At 42.8% G+C, this 20,348-nt stretch overlaps 1 protein-coding gene across 2 annotated transcripts in view; it reads left to right on the forward strand.

Annotated features, from left to right (window-relative positions):
- The window catches only part of LOC141154700 (ligand of Numb protein X 2-like), a 70,022-nt gene extending 52,659 nt beyond the window's left edge, over positions 1-17,363 (forward strand). For both annotated transcript variants that reach the window (XM_073641037.1, XM_073641038.1), the window contains exons 5-10: positions 3,440-3,814; positions 4,718-4,888; positions 11,581-11,755; positions 12,284-12,506; positions 12,704-12,862; positions 15,104-17,363. In XM_073641037.1, coding sequence (XP_073497138.1) covers positions 3,440-3,814; positions 4,718-4,888; positions 11,581-11,755; positions 12,284-12,506; positions 12,704-12,862; positions 15,104-15,239 — 1,239 coding nt within the window. In that variant the 3' untranslated portion in view covers positions 15,240-17,363. The remainder of the gene's footprint in view (positions 1-3,439; positions 3,815-4,717; positions 4,889-11,580; positions 11,756-12,283; positions 12,507-12,703; positions 12,863-15,103) is intronic.
- Positions 17,364-20,348: the final 2,985 nt, after the last annotated feature.

Below are 20,348 nucleotides of genomic sequence, written 5' to 3' on the forward strand. Positions count from 1 at the left end.
TGCTTCCCTGGTCTTCCCTGTCTTGTGAGTCAATAAGCCACAGGGTCCACAAAGGTTAATTAACATAATTACCAAACATTCATTGTTTCCAAACCAAAATAAGTCCACATTCAGTTTTATACACATAGTATGACATTCTTGACCAGGCACAGAAATGCACTTACAATTATAAGTCAGTATGAACACAATAGTGTATTTCTCTTGGCTTACCTAATCTAATTGTCTGGCTTATTAAGATTTTAAGTTGTGTCATCACATCCCCCTATGTGGTCCCAATATAGAAATAATGTCTGCCTCCACAGTCCTCCCTAACACTACTATGTAAAAAAACAACCAAATCTATTACTTACTTCCACTCCCATGCCAAGTGACGGTTCTGTCTTCTTCCTCCTTTGCCTGGCTGGGTCCATGCCCCGCAAGTTACGTCATAGGTGGGGCAGGAATGATGTCATTGCACTGCCTGCGACATGACGCAAGCATGCTCTGCAGCTGCAGGCCTTGGATAGCCTGCAGCTGTAAATAACTGCGGGCAGAGTCAGTGGCTCTCTGCTCAGCAGAAGTTTTAAATTTGGAGGTGTGTCCGAAGATGCACCTCTAGCTGAAAATAACCCTAGGCTCTGATGCGTCCCCTCCTCCACTTGCCCAATTGCACCCTCTGCAACCGTCCATTTGAAAATGTTTTATATAGCCATTCATCAAGCTGGCTAGAACTAAAGAGTGACTAAATCTAAGATGACAGGTTTATTTATAGTGCTAAGGGGGTTATCCACTACTCAATACAACCTCTTCTCAATCCGTATGTTCCCCCTTTGAAAATAATGACATTTATACTCCTCTCTGGCGCCGTTCCAGCGGTGTCGGCAGTATCTCTCCCGGCGATGGCGTACAAGTGTGATGTCGCGTAAACCCTGCCGCCAATCAGTTCTAACTTCCTCCAGATGTAGGCTTTTTGTGTGAAGGTGGGGAGAGTGAAGCAGCCGCTGATTGGCCACAGGGTTCACGTGACGTCACACTGGTATGCCATTGCTGGGGGAGAGACTGCTGACAGGACTGGAATGGCGCCAGAGGTGAGTTTAAGGGTTATTACACTGCTCAAAAAAAAAAAGGGAACACTCAAATAACACATCCTAGATCTGAATGAATGAAATATTCTCATTGAATACTTTGTTCTGTACAAAGTTGAATGTGCTGACAACAAAATCACACAAAAATCATTAACGGAAATCAAATTTATTAACCAATGGAGGCCTGGATTTGGAGTCACCTCCAAAATTAAAGTGGAAAAAAACACACTACAGGCGGATCCAACTTTGATGTAATGTCCTTAAAACAAGTCAAAATGAGGCTCAGTATTGTGTGTGGCCTCCGCGTGCCTGTATGACCTCCCTACAACGCCTGGGCATGCTCCTGATGAGGTTGTGGATGGTCTCCTGTGGGATCTCCTCCAGGATGACACATTAATGCGAGTTGCGGCAAGAAGGTTTGCTGTGTCTGACAGCGTAGTGTCCAGAGGCTGGAGGCGCTAACAAGAGACAGGCCAGTACACAAGGAGACGTGGAGGGGGCCGTAGGAGGGCAACAACCCAGCAGCAGGACCGCTACCTCCGCCTTTGTGCATGGAGGAACAGGAGGAGCACTGCCAGAGCCCTGCAAAATGACCTCCAGCAGGCCACAAATGTGCATGTGTCTGCACAAACAGTTAGAAACCGACTCCATGAGGTTGGTATGAGGACCCAACGTCGACAGATGGGGATTGTGCTCACAGCCCAACACCGTGCAGGACGCTTGGCATTTGCCAGAGAACACCAGGATTGGCAAAGTCGCCACTGGCACCCTGTGCTCTTCACAGATGAAAGCAGGTTCACACTGAGCACATGACAGAGTCTGGAGACTCCATGGAGAGCGATCTGCTGCCTGCAACATCCTTCAGCATGACCGGTTTGGCAGTGGGTCAGTAATGGTGTGGGGTGGCATTTCTTTGGAGGGCCGCACAGCACTCCATGTGCTCTCCAGAGGTAGCCTGACTGCCATTAGGTGCCGAGATGAGATCCTCAGACCCCTTGTGAGACCATATGCTGGTGTGATTGGCCCTGGGTTGCTCCTAATGCAGGACAATGCCAGACCTCATGTTGGTGGAGTGTGTCAGCAGTTCCTGCAAGATGAAGGCATTGAAGCTATGGACTGGCCCGCCCATTCCCCAGACCTGAATCCGATTGAGCACATCTGGGACATCATGTTTCGCTCCATCCACCAACGTCACGTTGCACCACAGACTGTCCAGGAGTTGGCGGATGCTTTAGTCCAGGTCTGGGAGGAGATCCCACAGGAGACCATCCTCAACCTCATCAGGAGCATGCCCAGGCTTGTAGGGAGGTCATACAGGCACCTGGAGGCCACACACAATACTGAGCCTCATTTTGACTTGTTTTAAGGACATTACATCAAAGTGGATCCGCCTGTAGTGTGTTTTTCCACTTTAATTTTGGAGGGTGACTCCAAATCCAGTCCTCCATTGGTTAATAAATTTGATTTCCATTGATGATTTGTGTGTGATTTTGTTGTCAGCACATTCAACTTTGTACAGAACAAAGTATTCAATGAGAATATTTCATTCATTCAGATCTATGATGTCTTATTTGAGTGTTCCCTTTATTTTTTTGAGCAGTGTACTTTAAAAAGTGGAAACCTACAGATTGAGAAGGAGTTGTCCCGACAACTTACTGTCTTATGTATATTGGAACCACCAGGCCTTTTGGGCACTTTAGTTTTCCACACCTGATCCTTTTATTCCCATGGGAGATGAACAGCTGCTAGAGATGTCTGACAGTTGCTTACTACACTTTCCACATTAAAAACACATGTACGCTCTGCTGAACTGAGAGCGCACATGCGTTGTGGGGGTAGGCAATATCTGTCTGCCAAATGTGTGCTGGCCATCAGCTATTATAGTACCATGGGCACCTTTAACTCGAGTCTTCCACAACTTCGGTCAGAATTAAGATTCTGGTTGGACTACACTTAAAGGGATTTCTGTAAAATAATAAAGTAAACATTACTTACCGATGCCCCTTCACTTCTGTCTTTTGCGGACTTCTGTACATTGTTGATCTAAATGGACATTTGACTGCTGCAGTCATTCGTTGGCCACAGCAGTGAGCAATGACAGTGACGCAGTGTACATTATGAATGAATTTATAAAATTCTCAGTTTTTTTTTATGGAGATCCAAGGGGTAATGTCTCTTTTTGCTGAGAGTGACATGTTAATCATGTCAAGGTGAGGAGACTTTTAAGCTGCAATGCTCCTCTGGGAAATATGCAAATTGTCTCTTCAGAGAGGAGGAAGACTTTTTTTTTTTGTATATAATACAATGCACATATTCTGGAGGAGTTTTACTTCTACAGGTCGCTAGTTGTTAATAAAGCCTTGTTGTGTTTTCAGGTTAATGGAATGAATATCAGTAATGTGTCCCACAGCCAAGCAATTGCCTTACTCCGACAGCCTTCCTCTGTGTTTTATGTCACTGTCCTACAAGAGAAGGGTTTCTCACAAAGGTCTCAACGAGCAGAGGGGACCACCACAGCGAGTGTCTGCAAAGAAGTGATCCAAGTGACTCTACTGAAGCGGGATCGGACGGAGCCTCTAGGGATCAAGTTGGTTAGGAAGACAGAGGAGCATGGTGTTTTTGTTCTGGATTTATTAGATGGTGGTCTGGCTGCAAAAGATGGAAAACTAAAGTGTAATGACAAGGTTTTGTCCATTAATGGTCATGATCTCCGTCATGGGACTCCTGAGACGGCAGCACAGATTATCCAGGTAACCCAGCCTACATTGTCTTTATATCATAGCTGTGATAGTGGGCTAAAAAAATATGTCCCAAATATGAAATTAAACATATGTTAAGGTCACTGATGCTAAAGCTAAAGTGATTAAAGAAAGCCAGCCACGATGACGGATTCAATAAAATAAGGACATCTATATGATACCCTTTTTTAGAATATTGGTGGGAATGGGGGATAAAACTATGCTAGTTAAACAACCCCATACCCCATAAAAAGGAGATCTGAAAAAAATTCTCTCTAAGTATACATGTCATGATCCCTCTCAGCTGGGTAACAGTTTTGAAAAGTTTCACGAATTACCCATTTAGACAAGCAAATGAGCGTGCGCAACCATCAGCCTGCTTGAACGGCCTAGCATTCATTCAAAAAAAGAGCAAAACGCATGTTTGTCAGGTGTGATGATTTTTTTTTTTTTTTTTTTTTTTTTATGCCAACTTTAAAAATCATTGTTCTCGGCAGCACATTGTTCCTTCTTTGCAAACCGAACATGTGCTGCAGATAATAAGAAGTTATATGCGCACGGGACGATCATATTGGTGATTGTTCTGTGCACATAAAATGTTTGAAGTGTCTAAATAGGCCAGTTAGCTTCTGGTCCATATTAACAGTCTGGATTGGCCCACCTAAAAGGACCATAAGTGTCCTGCTTCTGAGAAGCCTTGGAGGGTAACAATGATTTTTAGAGGTAGTGAGAAGCTGAAAGGGCAAAATGTCTTGAATTGCACTCCACCTCTGATACAGGGTCAGATCCAAGTAAAGTATCATTTACAGCAGCTTGCATTTACAATGCCCTACATAATTTCACATTGTTGTATAAAAGTTAATTGTTTACCTGCTTTATGAAACTTCAGAATGACCTCCTCTTGTCATCTTTTAGATGAGTGAGGCACGAGTTAACTTTGTAGTCCTTCGGCAAACTATCCTGCAGCCTATGGAAGTCAATGAAGAAGGAACTTCATCTGGAAGCAGCAGTAGCAATGGGGAAAGTCCTGTCCAGGCACGCAAGAGGCCAAGTGTACATCCATGTAGAAGGAAATCCACACACAGGGTGAGTTATTATTTCTAAGTAGTTTGTAGAGATGAGCGGTGTTCGACTAGAACTGTTCGCCAATCTCAAATTCGAGCTGTTTTGGGCGGTGTTCGACGAACGCGAACGATTTGCAAAAAATTCGGCTGTTCGAGGTTATGTTCGATAACTGTTCGTGCACCAAAAGCGTGTCCTGCATGTCTGGCGCTATTTAGAGCACCAATCATGCAGGGATTGTCTGCCACTCACTGTAATGCCACAGCCATGGTGGTTGTGGCATTACAGTGGTTGCCCAAATCGATGGGAACAGTGCTCACAGTGAAACATGAAAAGCCGGTAATTCAGCAGCGGCATACACCGGTACCCGACAATTTAGAACTGAAAGAATAGAGCATCACACATAGATTAGATAGATAGAAACATGTCAGTCACATATATAAGAAGTACAGTGACAGTGTTGGTTATTGTACTTGTCATTTAGTGTTAAAATAAAGGATTTATTAAAAAAAAATAATAGTGTTTTCATGCACCGTCTGTTTAAAAAAGCTGGCCGGCAATTCAGCATCGGTACCCAACAATTTAGAATAGAAAGAATAGAGCATCACACATAGATTAGATAGATAGAAACATGTCAGTCACATATATAATAAGTACAGTGATAGTGTTGATTACTGCACTTGTCATTTAGTGTTAAAATAAAGGATTTATTAAAAAAAAAATTGGCGTGGGGTTCCCCGTAATTTTAGTCTCTAGCGGAGGTTAAGCAGACGGCTGGGGCAGATGTTTGAAGCCTGGGAAGGGGGTAATACCCACGGAGCTTCCCAGGCTACTAATATCAGCCCCCAGCTGAATACCTAGCCTTTACTAGCTATTAAAATGGGGGACCCCAAAAAAATGACGTGGGGTCCCCCCTATTTTAATAGCTAGCAAAGGCTAGGCAGACAGCTGGGGGCTGATATTAATAGCCCAGGAAGGGTGCCATGAATATTGGCGCCCTCCTAGGCTAGAAATACCAGCCGTCAGCCGCCCCAGAAATGGCGCATCCATAGGATGCGCCAATTCTGGCACTTAGCCTCGCTCTTCCCACTGCCCTGTAGCGGTGGCAGTGGGGTAATAGGGCTGGGGTTGATGTCAGCTTATAATGCCAGCTGACATCAAGCCCAGGTTAGTAATGGAGAGGTGTCTATAAGACACCCCCATTACTAACCCCATAGTCAAAGTTAAAAAAAAAAACACAAACACCCAGAATAAAGTCCTTTAATTGAAATAAACACCCAATTCTTTATTGTTCTAAATTAAACCATACTTACCATCACGCCCATTCCAGCTGAAGCCAACGATCTCCTGCAATAAAAGAAAAATAATAAAGCAACATCATCCTTACCTTTCCATGGTTCCCACGACGGCTCCAGCTCTGCTACATTCACATGACAGACAAAAAAGGTGGTTGTGTGAACCTGTATGGAAATAGAATATACGTGCAGATACAGTGGTCTGCTCACCTGAGTGGGTTGTGCAGACCGCACAACCCAGGTTAAACAGCTACTGGCGCTGATAGCGCAGCCACAATGCCTTCAGTGTCTCCTCTGGATTAGCAGATGGAGCTTCCAATCATGTGATTCCGGGTGGGGTCACATGGGTGATGACATCATCGCAGGTCCTACAGGTCCTGCAACTGAAATTGTATCCAGTTCTGTGCAGCCTCCAGCCACAACTCCCAAGGGAAAAGTGAACAGTGTGCAAATTGAAGTGGTCAGTGGGGCGCTGGAAAAGGATGAAACAAACCTCTTTATTGAAGTATTAATGTGGGCATTAATACTTCAATAAAGAGGTTTGTTTTATCCTTTTCAGCGCCTTATCCAGTTTCGAGCGCCCCACTGACCACTTCAATTTGCACACATTCACATGACAGGCTGGATCGCAGCCGAAAGCTGCCGTCCAGCTTGCCATGCCGCAGACACTGAGAAGCGCAGGCATGCTTGCGCTCCTCGGTGTCTGGCTGTGACGGCATAAAGATGAGCCGAGGTCATGTCCAATGAACTCTGCTCACCTCATGCACGTCACTGACAGGGTGGGAAAATTCTCCTGCGCTTGCAGTGAGCGTGAGAGAATTCTCCTGCTGAAGCGCTGAGCGCAGGAGAATTTTCCCACGCTGTCAGTGACGTGCATGAGGTGAGCCGAGTTCATTGGACATGACCTCGGCTCATCTTTATGCCGTCACAGCCAGACACTGAGGAGCGCAAGCATGCCTGCGCTTCTCAGTGTTTGTGGCATGGCAAGCTGGATGGCAGCTTTCGGCTGCGATCCAGCCTGTCATGTGAATGTAGCAGAGCTGGAGCAGTCGTGGGAACCATGGAAAGGTAAGGATGATGTTGGTTTATTATTTTACTTTTATTGCAGGAGATCGTTGGCTTCAGCTGGAATGGGCGTGATGGTAAGTATGGTTTAATTTAGAACAATAAAGGATTGTGTCTTTATTTCAATTAAAGGACTTTATTCTGGGTGTTTGTGTTTTTTTTTAACTTTGACTATGGGGTTAGTAATGGGGGTGTCTTATAGACCCCTCTCCATTACTAACCTGGGCTTGATGTCAGCTGGCATTATAAGCTGACATCAACCCCAGCCCTATTACCCCACTGCCACCGCTACAGGGCAGTGGGAAGAGCGAGGCTAAGTGCCAGAATTGGCGCATCCTATGGATGCGCCATTTCTGGGGCGGCTGACGGCTGGTATTTCTAGCCTGGGAGGGCGCCAATATTCATGGCACCCTTCCTGGGCTATTAATATCAGCCCCCAGCTGTCTGCCTAGCCTTTGCTAGCTATTAAAATAGGGGGGACCCCACGTCATTTTTTTGGGGTCCCCCATTTTAATAGCTAGTAAAAGCTAGGTATTCTGCTGGGGGCTGATATTAGTAGCCTGGGAAGCTCCGTGGGTATTACCCCCTTCCCAGGCTTCAAACATCTGCCCCAGCCGTCTGCTTAACCTCCGCTAGAGACTAAAATTACGGGGAACCCCACGCAATTTTTTTTTTAAATAAATCCTTTATTTTAACACTAAATGACAAGTACAGTAATCAACACTATCACTGTACTTATTATATATGTGACTGACATGTTTCTATCTATCTAATCTATGTGTGATGCTCTATTCTTTCTGTTCTAAATTGTCGGATAACGTTGTATGCTTCTGCTGAATTGCCGGCTGGCTTTTTTAAAGAGAGTGTCTTCTGAGCAGTTTGTAAGCTTTTGGACACCTTTTGAAGGTGTTTTCTATGTGTTTTTGTTTGCCTGCCATTGGTTTTAACTATGTTCGACGGTGTTCTAAGGTGTTCAACGAACAGTTCCACGAACATCCCGGTGTTCGACTAACCGAACCCGAACACTACGGGGGTGGTTCAACACTAGTAGTTTGCCATTGTATGACCAGATGATAACTTTTACTGGCTTTAAGGAACTGATTTAGGCTGGTTGCACACGATGCGTTTTTATGCGTTTCCGCAGCATTTCTGCAGCTGCGGAAACGCATTAAAAACGCATGGTAGAAGGGCAGCAATGTTCCGCAATGGAAATCCGCATATGCTGTGCCCATGCTGCGGATTTTTCCGCAGCGTTTATGCTGCGCTCAAAAATCCGCAGCATGTCCATTAATTTTGCGGAAACGCGGCGAAAACGCCGCCATTGACTTGCATTAGAACGCGCCAATTCCGCAAGACTGCATTTGTACTTGCGTTATTGGCGCGTTCTAATGTGCGGATGGTACCCGGGTGTGGAGGAGAGGAGAGTCTCATCCACACCAAGGTACCATAAAAAAATCTGTAAAAAAAGAATAAAATAAAAAATAAATGTATATTTACCTTCTGTCGGCCCGCGCACCGCTCCTGCTTGGTTCCCGGCACTTTGCAGTGAGTTGAAGGACCTGCGCTGACGTCAGAGTCATGTGACGGGTCACGTGACGCTGACGTCGGCAGGTCTTTCAATTCAATGTTGCCGGCAAGGGAGAACAGAGTGAGCAGGACAGTGCGGGCCATCGGAGGGTAAAGTATACATTTATTTTTTATTTTTACCACTCTCTCGGGTCACACTATATAAATCCATGCTGTTTGCATGGATTTATATAGTGTGACCTAGTTGTCAAGCACTTTCCAGGTGATGCTAAAATCGCCTGTCAATCCGCATGTCAATCCGCATGTATTCCGCAGGAAAAACTCATGTACAATCCTCATGCGTTTTTCTGCCAGGGAGATGCAGAAATGATGCAGAAATTTTCTGCTTCATTTCTGCATCGTGTGCACATACCCTTAAAGTTTACTTGAATTTTTTTCTTACGAAATCAGCTAAATTAAACAGTCAAAATGGTTTTCCAGGACTGCGGTATTGATGACCTATCCTTAAAATAGGTCATCAGTATGAGATTGTTGGGGTCCGATATCGGTACATCCCCACATATCAGATGTTTGCAGATCCTGGGATGGGTGGATGTGCCCAGTGTACAGAGCCTGAACAGCACAGGTCTGCTTACAGTGTACTGGCCGTTCTCTGCTGCCTCAGCTCTGCTCCTATTGAAGTGGAAAGGAGCTGACCTACCAAAGAAGGGCGAGTACGTAGTGTGCCCACCCATGCTGTTCTGGCTTTGTGCACTGTTTATATCTGGATGCAAATAGCTGATCAGTGGGGGTTGTCAGACCCATACCAACCTGCTGTTGATGGCCTATGCTTAGCAAATATCGGTCATCTGTCTCAGTCCTTAAATCCCTTTAAGGCTATGTGCCCACGATACGGAAATGCTCAGGATTTTTCCTGAGCGTTTCTGCATCTCCCTGGCAGAAAAAACGCATGCGGATTGTACATGCGGATTGTACATGCGGATTGTACATGCGGATTGTACATGCGGATTGTACATGCGGATTGTACATGCGGATTGTACATGCGGATTGTACATGCGGATTGTACATGCGGATTGTACATGCGGATTGTACATGCGGATTGTACATGCGGATTGTACATGCGTTTTTCCTGCCAGGGAGATGCGGATATGAAGCGTTCTTCTCATGCATTTCCTCATGCGGGTTGACAAGTGCATTCCAAGCAATTTTAGTATCACTTGGAAAGTGCTTGACAACTTGGTCACACTATATAAATCCATGCAAACGCCATGGATTTATATAGTGTGACCCCAAAGAATGTCAAAAAATAAAAAATAAATCTATACTTTCCTTCCGATGGCCCCCGGTGTCTTGCTTCGCTCGGTCCTAGCTGCTGGCAGATCGCAGTACACTGAAGGACCTGTCGACGTCAGCGTCGCGTGACCCGTCACATGACTATGACGTCAGCGCAGGTTCTCCAGTCCATCACGATCTGCCGGCATGAGAGGAGGAGCGCAGCGCGGGCCGCCAGAAGGTAAGTATATATTTATTTTTTATTTTATTCTTTTTTTTTTTTTTTTTAGTTTTCTTTGGTACCCGGGTCCGGAGGAGAGTCTCCCCTTCTCTAGACCTGGGTACCATCCGCACATTGAACGCATGTTATCCGCATGTCCTTATCTAGTGAAGCGGAATCCATGCGTTCTAATGCAAGTCAATGGCGGCGAAAACGCAGCACTTCCGCAAAATAATTGGTAGTGCTGCATTTTTTTCCGCAATGATAATCCGCAGCGGAAATTTCCGCAGCATGTGCATAGCACATGCGGATTATCATTGGGGAACATGGCAGGCCTTCTACCATGCGTTTTTTAAGCGTTTCTGCAGCGTTTTTACCGCTGTGGAAACGCTTAAAAAACGGACCGTGGGCACACAGCCTAAGTACGCAATTTTAGAGCAGTCCCGCTTAGTAAAATCCACGTGTATCATGGAAAAAATTGTACCTTTTCCATGTTTTAGATCCAGTTCTGGTTTTGGCTTAACCAATACAAAGTACTTGCAACTTTGGCATCTGCTACTGCTAGAGGTTTTGCAGTGAGACCGTTTTTATCATAAATTTATGGGGAAGATGTAGCTAATGCTACAATAAGCATTGGTTAACAAAATAAATCGTGTAGCCCTAGCCTTAAAAACATGTTAACATGAAGGCATTAGGGCAGGTCTACACACAGATTTGTATGCTGAGGTTTTCCAACTATTGAGATACAGCTGCAAGGTTTGTCTTGGGTTAGGAAAAAAGAAGGTTGAGCAAAAAGATTAATTATTGCAGGCGTGACATCACGCCATCCTGCTAATCTGAGAAGTGCCAAGGATGTCAACCGGTAGGAGGAGGTTTGTATGGCTCTGGACCAGCAGCCACAGACTACTGACATGGACAGCAGACTAGGGTCCTTTGAATACTTTTGGTCGATTCTAGAAAACTGATTTTTACTTTTTTTTTTTTTCTTAAAATTCGTTGCCACTCGTTTGTTTGGCAGTGTCTGTAATTGCAGCTCAGTCCCATTTACTTAACCATACCTGTTTGATTTGTTTCCTCTCCCAGCTTGTGCCACCCAATAAATATTAGATTCTCGATGAGTTCCATTAAAATTGGCAAAATTTAGATATGTCAACAAAAATTATCTTAAAAGGGGGCTCCAGGTAGGTGACCTGTTGGTAAGGTGAAGCTCCATGATATTAATGTAGGGCTGTGACGACCTTCGTATTATAGTGAGTGGTGTTTGTTTTGTATAATATAGAGAATATACATTGTGTGCGGTTGTCAGCATGGTGTTTTGTCCTTTGCATTAAATATAGGACCAGCCTCAGGCAAGTTTATTAATTGAGAAAATAGTCACTCTGAAGAAAGAGCCAAGGGAATCTCTGGGGATCACCATAGGAGGAGGACGAGATCATAAAAACAAACTTCCCATCTACGTCTCCAGTGTTCAGCCTGTGGGGTGTCTGTTCAGAGATGGCAGAATCAAGAAAGGTAATATACTCTCTTTATATTTATGCTGGAAGAGGGTTTTTGTATTATTTTTGATAACACCACAAATAGAAAAAAATTAGGTCAGAAAGAAAAATGACAGACCATTCATTATATATGCAAGTTGCATAAGCTTCCACCATTTCTACAGCATAACACTGTCTAAGTATGTTGGAAACTTCTTTGTTATTAAAGGTGTTGTCCAATCAAAAGATATTGATGATTTCTCCTTAGGGTGCATTCAGACGTCCGAACAAATCAGTCCGACGTCGGACTGTAATGCACAGACTGGCTGTGGGTATCCTGACTGAGCGTGACCCACAGCTTATCCATGCGTTGCGGTTTGATTTCAGATCGATTTGTACAGACATCTGAATGTGCCCATATTATATCAATAGCAGCCAGATATAAACACATTCAAAAGAATAGGAGCTGTTCTGCAGTACCTGGCAGTGGCTGCTACACATTTAATGGAGCTGTGCTTTGCAGCTCTATTCCAAATGTTTCCATGTTTTTTTCTCCTCCTTACAGGTGATGTTCTCCTCAGCATCAATGGGGTTGACTTGACTTGTCTAAGTTATTTGGATGCAGTGACTGCACTAAAGTGCAATGCTGCGTCACACACTGTGGTCCTGAAAACCCTGGAATTAGTAACAGAGACGCATGGAGAAACTACGGAAGGTGGTGTTGAAGTAACGCGAGATCCTGGGGGTATCTGGTCTCCCCTGTGGGTCCACTGGTTTCATCTTCCTAGGTAAGTAGTCATCATTTTTAAATATACTGTATATATTTTCTTCAGTGGCAGCAGAGTTTGTGTAACTTGTTAGTGCACAGCAAATAATCTCTGTAGCTGTCACACCATTAGTCTTGCCTTTTGTTATATTTGTAGTTTTTATAAAACCTAAATTGTTTAATATTACATTTAATAAAAAAGATGTCTCCTGTTCGCAGCTCCCTGCACTGGTGTCGGCACATTTCACTACGGAAGAGTACATTTGAAAGCTGGGGGTTCAGCATTGTTGGAGGTTATGAAGAGACCAAGGGAAATCAACCTTTCTTTATCAAAACAATAGTGCCTGCTACACCAGCATTTTTCGATGGACGGTTAAAGTAGGTCGACTGTGTATATACTGGTTTGAAAACGTTTTCACATGTTGCTATTGCACTTTTTTTTTTTTAGTTAAAGTACTTGACTCATAAGGAATTGCCATAAATGCCATAGGCATATATGCTGCTGTTCTGGTCTATGCCTGGAAGTTATGGGTCTCCTAATCAGAAAATACATCTTAGTTCTCATTTAGACATCCGTGTTGCATGTACGTGTTGTATTAAGGTTTTTCTTCACAGATACCACACGTACCCAGTATAATCTATGATGTTGTTAAAATGTTCGTTTTTTTTTCACAGACCGTGTGTCAGTGCAAAACATACGGACATGTCCATTTTTTTTTCCAGCAGCACAGATGAAAAGGGCAAATACAAGTCTATGGGTCTGTGAAAAACACGATAGCACATGGATGACATCCGTGTGCTCTCTGTGTTTTACATTACAAAGTACAAAAGAAGCCTTGTAATTTATTTCTTTATCCATCTGTGAAAAACACTGATGACACACTGATGGTAAAAACGGACACACGGATGACACTCGCGCACAATAGTGATGACACTCGCGCACAATGGTGATGACACTCGCGCACAATGGTGATGACACTCGCGCACAATAGTGATGACACTCGCGCACAATGGTGATGACACTGCACCATTTTTTCACATGTGTTTAAACACGGATGTCTGAGTGAATCAGACTAGTTAAGTGTAGCTATATCTCTACGTTTCAGTACAACTATCAAAATTTAAAAAAAACTATAAATTGTGCTTTTCTTTTTCTTGTGGTATTTAAATCCCATTTTCCCGTAGCCATTTTTTTTGTTTTCCTTCTCATCTTCCAAAAGCCATAACTTTTTTTTTCTTTTTTTAAGCCTTGCCATATGAGTTTTTTTTGTGGGACAAGTTTGAATCCCACCTTTCAGTTTACCAAATATTATACTGAAAAACAGGAAAAAATGTTGAAGTGTAGTGAAAATGGTAAAAAAGAGCAATTATACCACCGTTTTTTTGGGTTTTGCTTTTATGGTGGTTATTGTGCCGTAAAAATGACCTCGCAACATGATTCTCAGGACAGCATGGTTACGGGTTATTACCAGAATGTTTTTTTTTATTATTTTAAGTGGTGAAAAATAATTCGATTTTGAAAAGAAAAATATAAAATTTTGGTTTGTGTCATCACTTTGAGACCCATAACATATTTATTTTTTTGTCAATGGAGTTGCGTGAGGGCTTGTTTTTTGCAAGGCAAGCTGACATTTTTATTGATACTAATTTGTGGTAGATATATTTTATTGCATTTTTTTTTTTTTTTTTTTGAGAGGTGGGATGATGGAAGAAACACAGTTCGGCAGTTTTTTTTTTTTTTTTTTTTTTACAGCGTTTACTGCACAGGTTGCATAATTTTATATTTTGATATATCAGACTTTTAAGAACATCTTTAAGGAGTCTGTATGTTCTCCCCGTGTTTGTGTGGGTTTCCTCCGGGTTCTCCGGTTTCCTCCCACACTCCAAAGACATACTGATAGGGAATATAGATTGTGAGCCACAATGGGGACAGTGATGATGTCTATAAAGCGCTGGGGAACTAATGGCGCTATACCGGTAAACGTAATAAGTACACATACCGCAATACCAATTTATTAACAGGGAAAAAAATGGATGATTTAGAATTATTATTTTTTTTGTTAGTAGAGTTGAACCTGCAATTGTATTGCAGCGTATATATAGAAAATAAGGTTCACAGGAGGACGAGGATGGCAGCCATGGGGGCCTGCAGCAGGCCCCTGCCGGTCTTGACAACCCATTGGCTTACAAGGATCTGATGGTAGCAGGTGTGTGCATGCATGTATCAGCAATTGCACCATTTAAATGCCACGGTCAGTGATTGATCACTGCAGTTTAATCACATAAATGCTGCTATCAGCGCTAGCTCCAGTCACTGCTGTTACAGGCGGATGTCGGCTGTATAATGTAGCCAGCATTTTCCTGCTAAGGTGCAGGCTCAGCTCCTGATATCACTTCATCCTATGCTGGCAAGGCATTAATAGAAGAATATTAGAGGCTTCAGCTAGGAGAAATTCTACTATTGCTGACCTTTATTATGATGCAGCGCCTTATAGAACTCCTCATCACTTCCCCCATTGGGGCTCACAATCCAAATTCCTGTATGTGTTTGGGCCTACCAGACATTATCCATTCTATCTGTAATAAGGGGACTAATCCTTCACTGTGCGCTCTCTCTAGGTGCGGAGACGAGATAGTTGAAGTAAATGGAGTGTGTGCCATTGGCATGAGCAATGCACAGCTGATTCCAATGCTAAAAGAGCAGAAGAACAGAGTCACGCTGACCGTCGTCTCCTGGCCTGGAAGTCTGGTGTGATCGTGGAGTACATACTTCTTGTTTGTAAAGTCTTGGAGCCTTTTGCACAACTTTCAGCTGGACTCTTTTTACCTTCTCCTTTTCTCTTGAAGTTCTTATCACTCTTGTTTTTTTTCACCAGCTTTAAAATGTAGATATTTGTATCATAAACTGAAAGTTTCCATAATCCTTGGTGGATCAGAGGTGATCTGTGCAGCAATACAATTCATTGATCCAATGTGCAGCAATGATATAGTAGTAATTTGAGATATGAGATCTCAAGCTGATTTTGCACTTCCACTAATACTGCGAACACTCAGCCGTGCTTGCCTTTCTCTTACCTATAGCTGACGTTTACTGTTAAATTGTGATTAAATTATTATTGCCTTTCAATTAAAGAGAATCTATCACAAAAGGGCACATCATTTAATAAAAAGGTATGTCCCAGCAAACCTGATAATACCAGCATCCACTGCAGCTCCTTACATAATTTGTGAGAGGCTATGGGTAGAGCCAGAGATTTAAAGAGAACTTCACACTGGGTCAAAGGGGGCCATTTTTTAGCTTATTTTATGCCCGCTGCTTCCCAGAGTATTTTTTTTTTTTTTATGGTTCCTGACATATGGGCCTTTTACGTAGTGCTAATTTTTATGGTCTTTACCATGAGGGCATGACTCTCAGGATTCTTTATGGTACTTTACATAACTATTCTATGAGCACCACTCCCTTGGTAAAGACCATAAAAATTAGCACCAAGTAAAATGGGCCATACCTCTAAAACCATATGACGGATCTAGAAAAACAATGCCGCCTACGCAAAGGGAGCAACGTACATGAAAGCTGAGCATAAACCGGTCATTTTTGACCTGGTGAGAGGTCCTCGTTAAATCTGCGGATGCTGCAATTCACACTTTTTAAAAAAATAAGCTCCCACTGTATTATACATAATTATTAAATGAGTGCCCTGCTATGTAAGTACCACTTTAACTTAATATCACCTTCAGCTCTTAATAACGGGCCCTTTCATATTGGTCAGGGATGTCTGTCTGCTCTGACGGCAGATTAGCCCTAATAAGCCATGATCGATCTTGCACAATATAGCAACAACCTGCCATGGCAGACACGTGTTTTATGTTAGAAAGATAAAGTGATTGTATATTAGGCCATTTGTGGTGATGTTTGGTGTAAATGATTATTATACTCAGGCCTCCAGTATCATTACATGAATAATTCTGATAGCAGATAACTGGAAATCCATTCCATGGGGTCCCAACCTCTTATAGGGACTTCTAACATTGAGCAGACTGTTCTGTGTAAGATGCAAATCTTTTCATTTACATTAAGTGGTAAGAAAAGTTAGCCCGCTGTAGAGCTCAGAGTGTAAATCATTACTGAAAGAAAGTTTTAGTCTAAGGTTAAGTTCCCACGATGAGTTTTTGAAGCTGCATATTGTCACTTCACCAAAATCGCATAGTCTCACAGTCCCATCAACTTGAATGGGATTTATAGAAATCTCATACCCGTTGTTTTTTAACGCTACATAAACTGACCTGCAGTGTGAATTTAAAATCTGCAACATGTCTTTTTTCTTGCGGTTACACTGAGCTGTATATGCTGATTTGCTCCATAGGATTGCTTTAGCTATGGAAAATCCACAAGTAAAAAAAATGCATAGGTTTTTACTGCGGCAATACATTAAAAGTGCATGTAAGCCACACATAACTATCAATTTTTTTCCCAAGCCAAATACCTGGAATCAGTAAAAACAAAGCTTTATTTAAAACATTACATGCGTTTTTGTTATGTCAACTGATTTATCACATTTTTGTCTAATAGGTGCAGTAATGCTTCAGCTAATCTGCAAACATCATAACTCTCCAAATCCTTATCGTGGGAATATAGCCCAAGGGTGGGGTTTACACTTGCCAGTTGTTTGCTCAACTCAAAGGGGGGGAAAGTAAAAAGTTACAATTAGACAAAACTACAACTGTTCTTGTGCAAACTGTGGCAAAAAAATTGCTCCAAAATAGGCATGTGTAAACTTTTACAAACTGGTCCTGATTCACAATTCTTCAACTCAGGAACAATGAATTACATAAAAAAAATGTTTGTTTGTAAATTGTGAAATAAAGTTTGGATACAAAAGTTGTAGTTATTAAATACTATGAACGTCTATGACATGAAGTGACTCATTGGAGTCTTCAGAGGCGGGCTTGAACTGAGCCTCCACGGACATGGTGGGATCTTGAGGCATGAGTGGCCACCCCTGCCCAGCACTGGGCACCTGCTGCACTACATACAGAGCCACAATCTGATGTCTGAAAGCCAGCGTTAGGGGCACAGGCAAACTGGGCAACTTACCCAAGACTCCCCATCCTGGAATGTCAGAAGCAGAGTGCAGCACATTGTTATTGTAAGTATCCTTCCCTTACTGTACCAACTGCTGTCCATGGGATAATTGCTGAAGCAAGCAACCAACATGTATCATGCCTATGTACTATTATAATAAGACGTGTGCCTTGACAAACATCCCATCCACTGTACAGCAGCATTTCATTGAGCTTGATTTCAGATCGAACACTATAGAAACCCCTTTAAAAGGAATGTATCAAATACATTTAACATAAACCTGACTTTATTTTTTTTTTTTACCTTTTTCATATCATGATCTGGCTCAGTGGTTAGTACTTTGCAGCACTGGGGTCCTGGGTTTAAATCCCACCACGGACAACACCTACAAGGAGTTTGTATGTTCTCCCTGTGTTTACCTGGGTTTCCTGCCACACTCCAAAGACATACTGATAGGGAAGGGAATGGAGACAGCGATGCTGATATCCATAAAGCACTGTTGAATTAATAGCACTAAGTAAAATAAATCTATTTAAAAAAACAGATGGGATATTTGTCAAGGCACACGTCCTATTATAATAGTACATAGGCATAATACATGTTGCTTGCTTGCTTCAGCAAATATCCCATGGACAGCAGTTGGTACAGTCAGGGAAGGATACTTATGCAATTTTCACATTGGCCACAGGGGCTACTTTCAGAGAAAGTTTTCCTTGTCCCAGGCAGGATTACAATGACTGATAACTCAGGTTCTCCTCCCTTCACAATGACCTTTTTACACACACAGATGATGCAATACAAAAGACAGGGTCAGAGTCTGCTCATTGTGGCTAACGGACAGGAAGTATGCATCTAAAATACCTAGTGGCCAGTGTGAAAACTACATGTTTTTTTATCCAGATTCTGATAGGTAAGGAGGAAAAAAAATGAATGCATAAAATGTATGCAACTTAAACCTTTCAAAGTGTTTTTACAGCTGCCGATGTAGAAGAAATTAACCAGTGTAAAACTAGGATTTTATTAGTGATTGTGTCTGCAAATGTTGTTCAGTTTGACATTTGTATTTACAACCGTTAAAGTTGGTCAGCTGTATAATTAAAGGTGGTACAGGCATATCTCATGTGCCAAAACATCACTGTAGTGTAATATGGTGATGTGTTGTGTTTATACACAACAAGGAAGGGTTAAACAGGACCTACCATTTGCAATATGCAGGGCTGTGGATTGAGTAAGCCAAACCTCCAAATCCTCAATTTCTCAGACTGACTCCACAGCACTGCCTCACTACTGAGCGTGTACATAAAGTGCAGCACTGCCTCACTACTGAGCGTGTACATAAAGTGCAGCACGGCCTCACTACTGAGCGGGTACATAAAGTGCAGCTCAGCCTCACTACTGAGCATGTACATAAAGTGCAGCACTGCCTCACTACTGAGCGGGTACATAAAGTGCAGCACTGCCTCACTACTGAGCGGGTACATAAAGTGCAGCACTGCCTCACTACTGAGCGTGTACATAAAGTGCAGCACGGCCTCACTACTGAGCGTGTACATAAAGTGCAGCACTGCCTCACTACTGAGCGTGTACATGAAGTGCAGCACTGCCTCACTACTGAGCGTGTACATAAAGTGCAGCACGGCCTCACTACTGAGCGGGTACATAAAGTGCAGCACTGCCTCACTACTGAGCGGGTACATAAAGTGCAGCACTGCCTCACTACTGAGCGGGTACATAAAGTGCAGCACTGCCTCACTACTGAGCGTGTACATAAAGTGCAGCACAGATTCATCTCAACTAAAAGCCTAAATCCTTAGGTCAGGACAGACATTTATAGGACATTTCATAACTTTCCCAAATTCTTCTGAAAACATTTACAGTGCATCCTGTATTATACTACTGTATTAACTTATTATATATTTTAGGAGTTTGTCAATCCATTTTATACTGATTCCACCAAAATGGACATAGACTCCATAGCCCTGGCTGTGTGTGTCATTTTTTTTACCTTGTCTAAATGTAATTTTTCTCTTAAATCTGGCATCTTCATTTCAGAGATACAGCACCTTTTCCCTTTTGCACCTGGTTTGTAAATCCAGTCTTGTTAACCAAGTGGGTGTGATTCTCAGCTCATTTATTGGCATCTTCAGGAGGATCATGTCCACCAGACTAAGCAAGACAAAGTTAACATACAAGGAATAGTACGGACACCAGCATTACATAGTTGTGTGTCGTTGTTTTTTTATACATTTATGGCAAGTGACAGGTTCTTGTTATAGGGACTCTGTCAGCACAGAATGACTGGAAAGGTGTATATAAATGATTGGCCCTGCCCTGATGCACCGAGTGCCTGTCCTTGGTTTGAACGGTCATTCTGTACTGACAGAGCTCCTTTAAAGGCTCTGCGTGCTTGTCTTTTTTTTTGGGGGGGGGTGGGGGGGGTGAGGCCATAGGGTCCCATGATGTCTATGTAAAATGTACACGTGTCCAATTTCTGATTGCCATGTCCTGTATGGTTCTTATGTGTAGTGTGGATGTCGTGCCTGTAGGCGAGTATCACATTGGCAGCTTTTGTGCAGGATATGTCCTATATTTACCTATGAGGTGGGACCTCAGAGTCACTTTTACTGGTAGACCCCTTCCTACACTGTTCACAGGTCTGACTTGCTCAGTGGAGACCATCTCTGTGCTAGTATTGGAATATAGATCTTGGATTTTTGATTAAGAAATAGGAATTGTGTTCACACATGCAAACTACCTCCTGCTCACTGTTGATCTATGTAT

The sequence above is a fragment of the Phyllobates terribilis genome, unplaced genomic scaffold (genome assembly GCF_046119375.1).
Source record: "Phyllobates terribilis strain yellow unplaced genomic scaffold, ASM4611937v1 Scaffold_7__3_contigs__length_470593459, whole genome shotgun sequence".
Lineage (NCBI taxonomy): Eukaryota > Metazoa > Chordata > Amphibia > Anura > Dendrobatidae > Phyllobates > Phyllobates terribilis.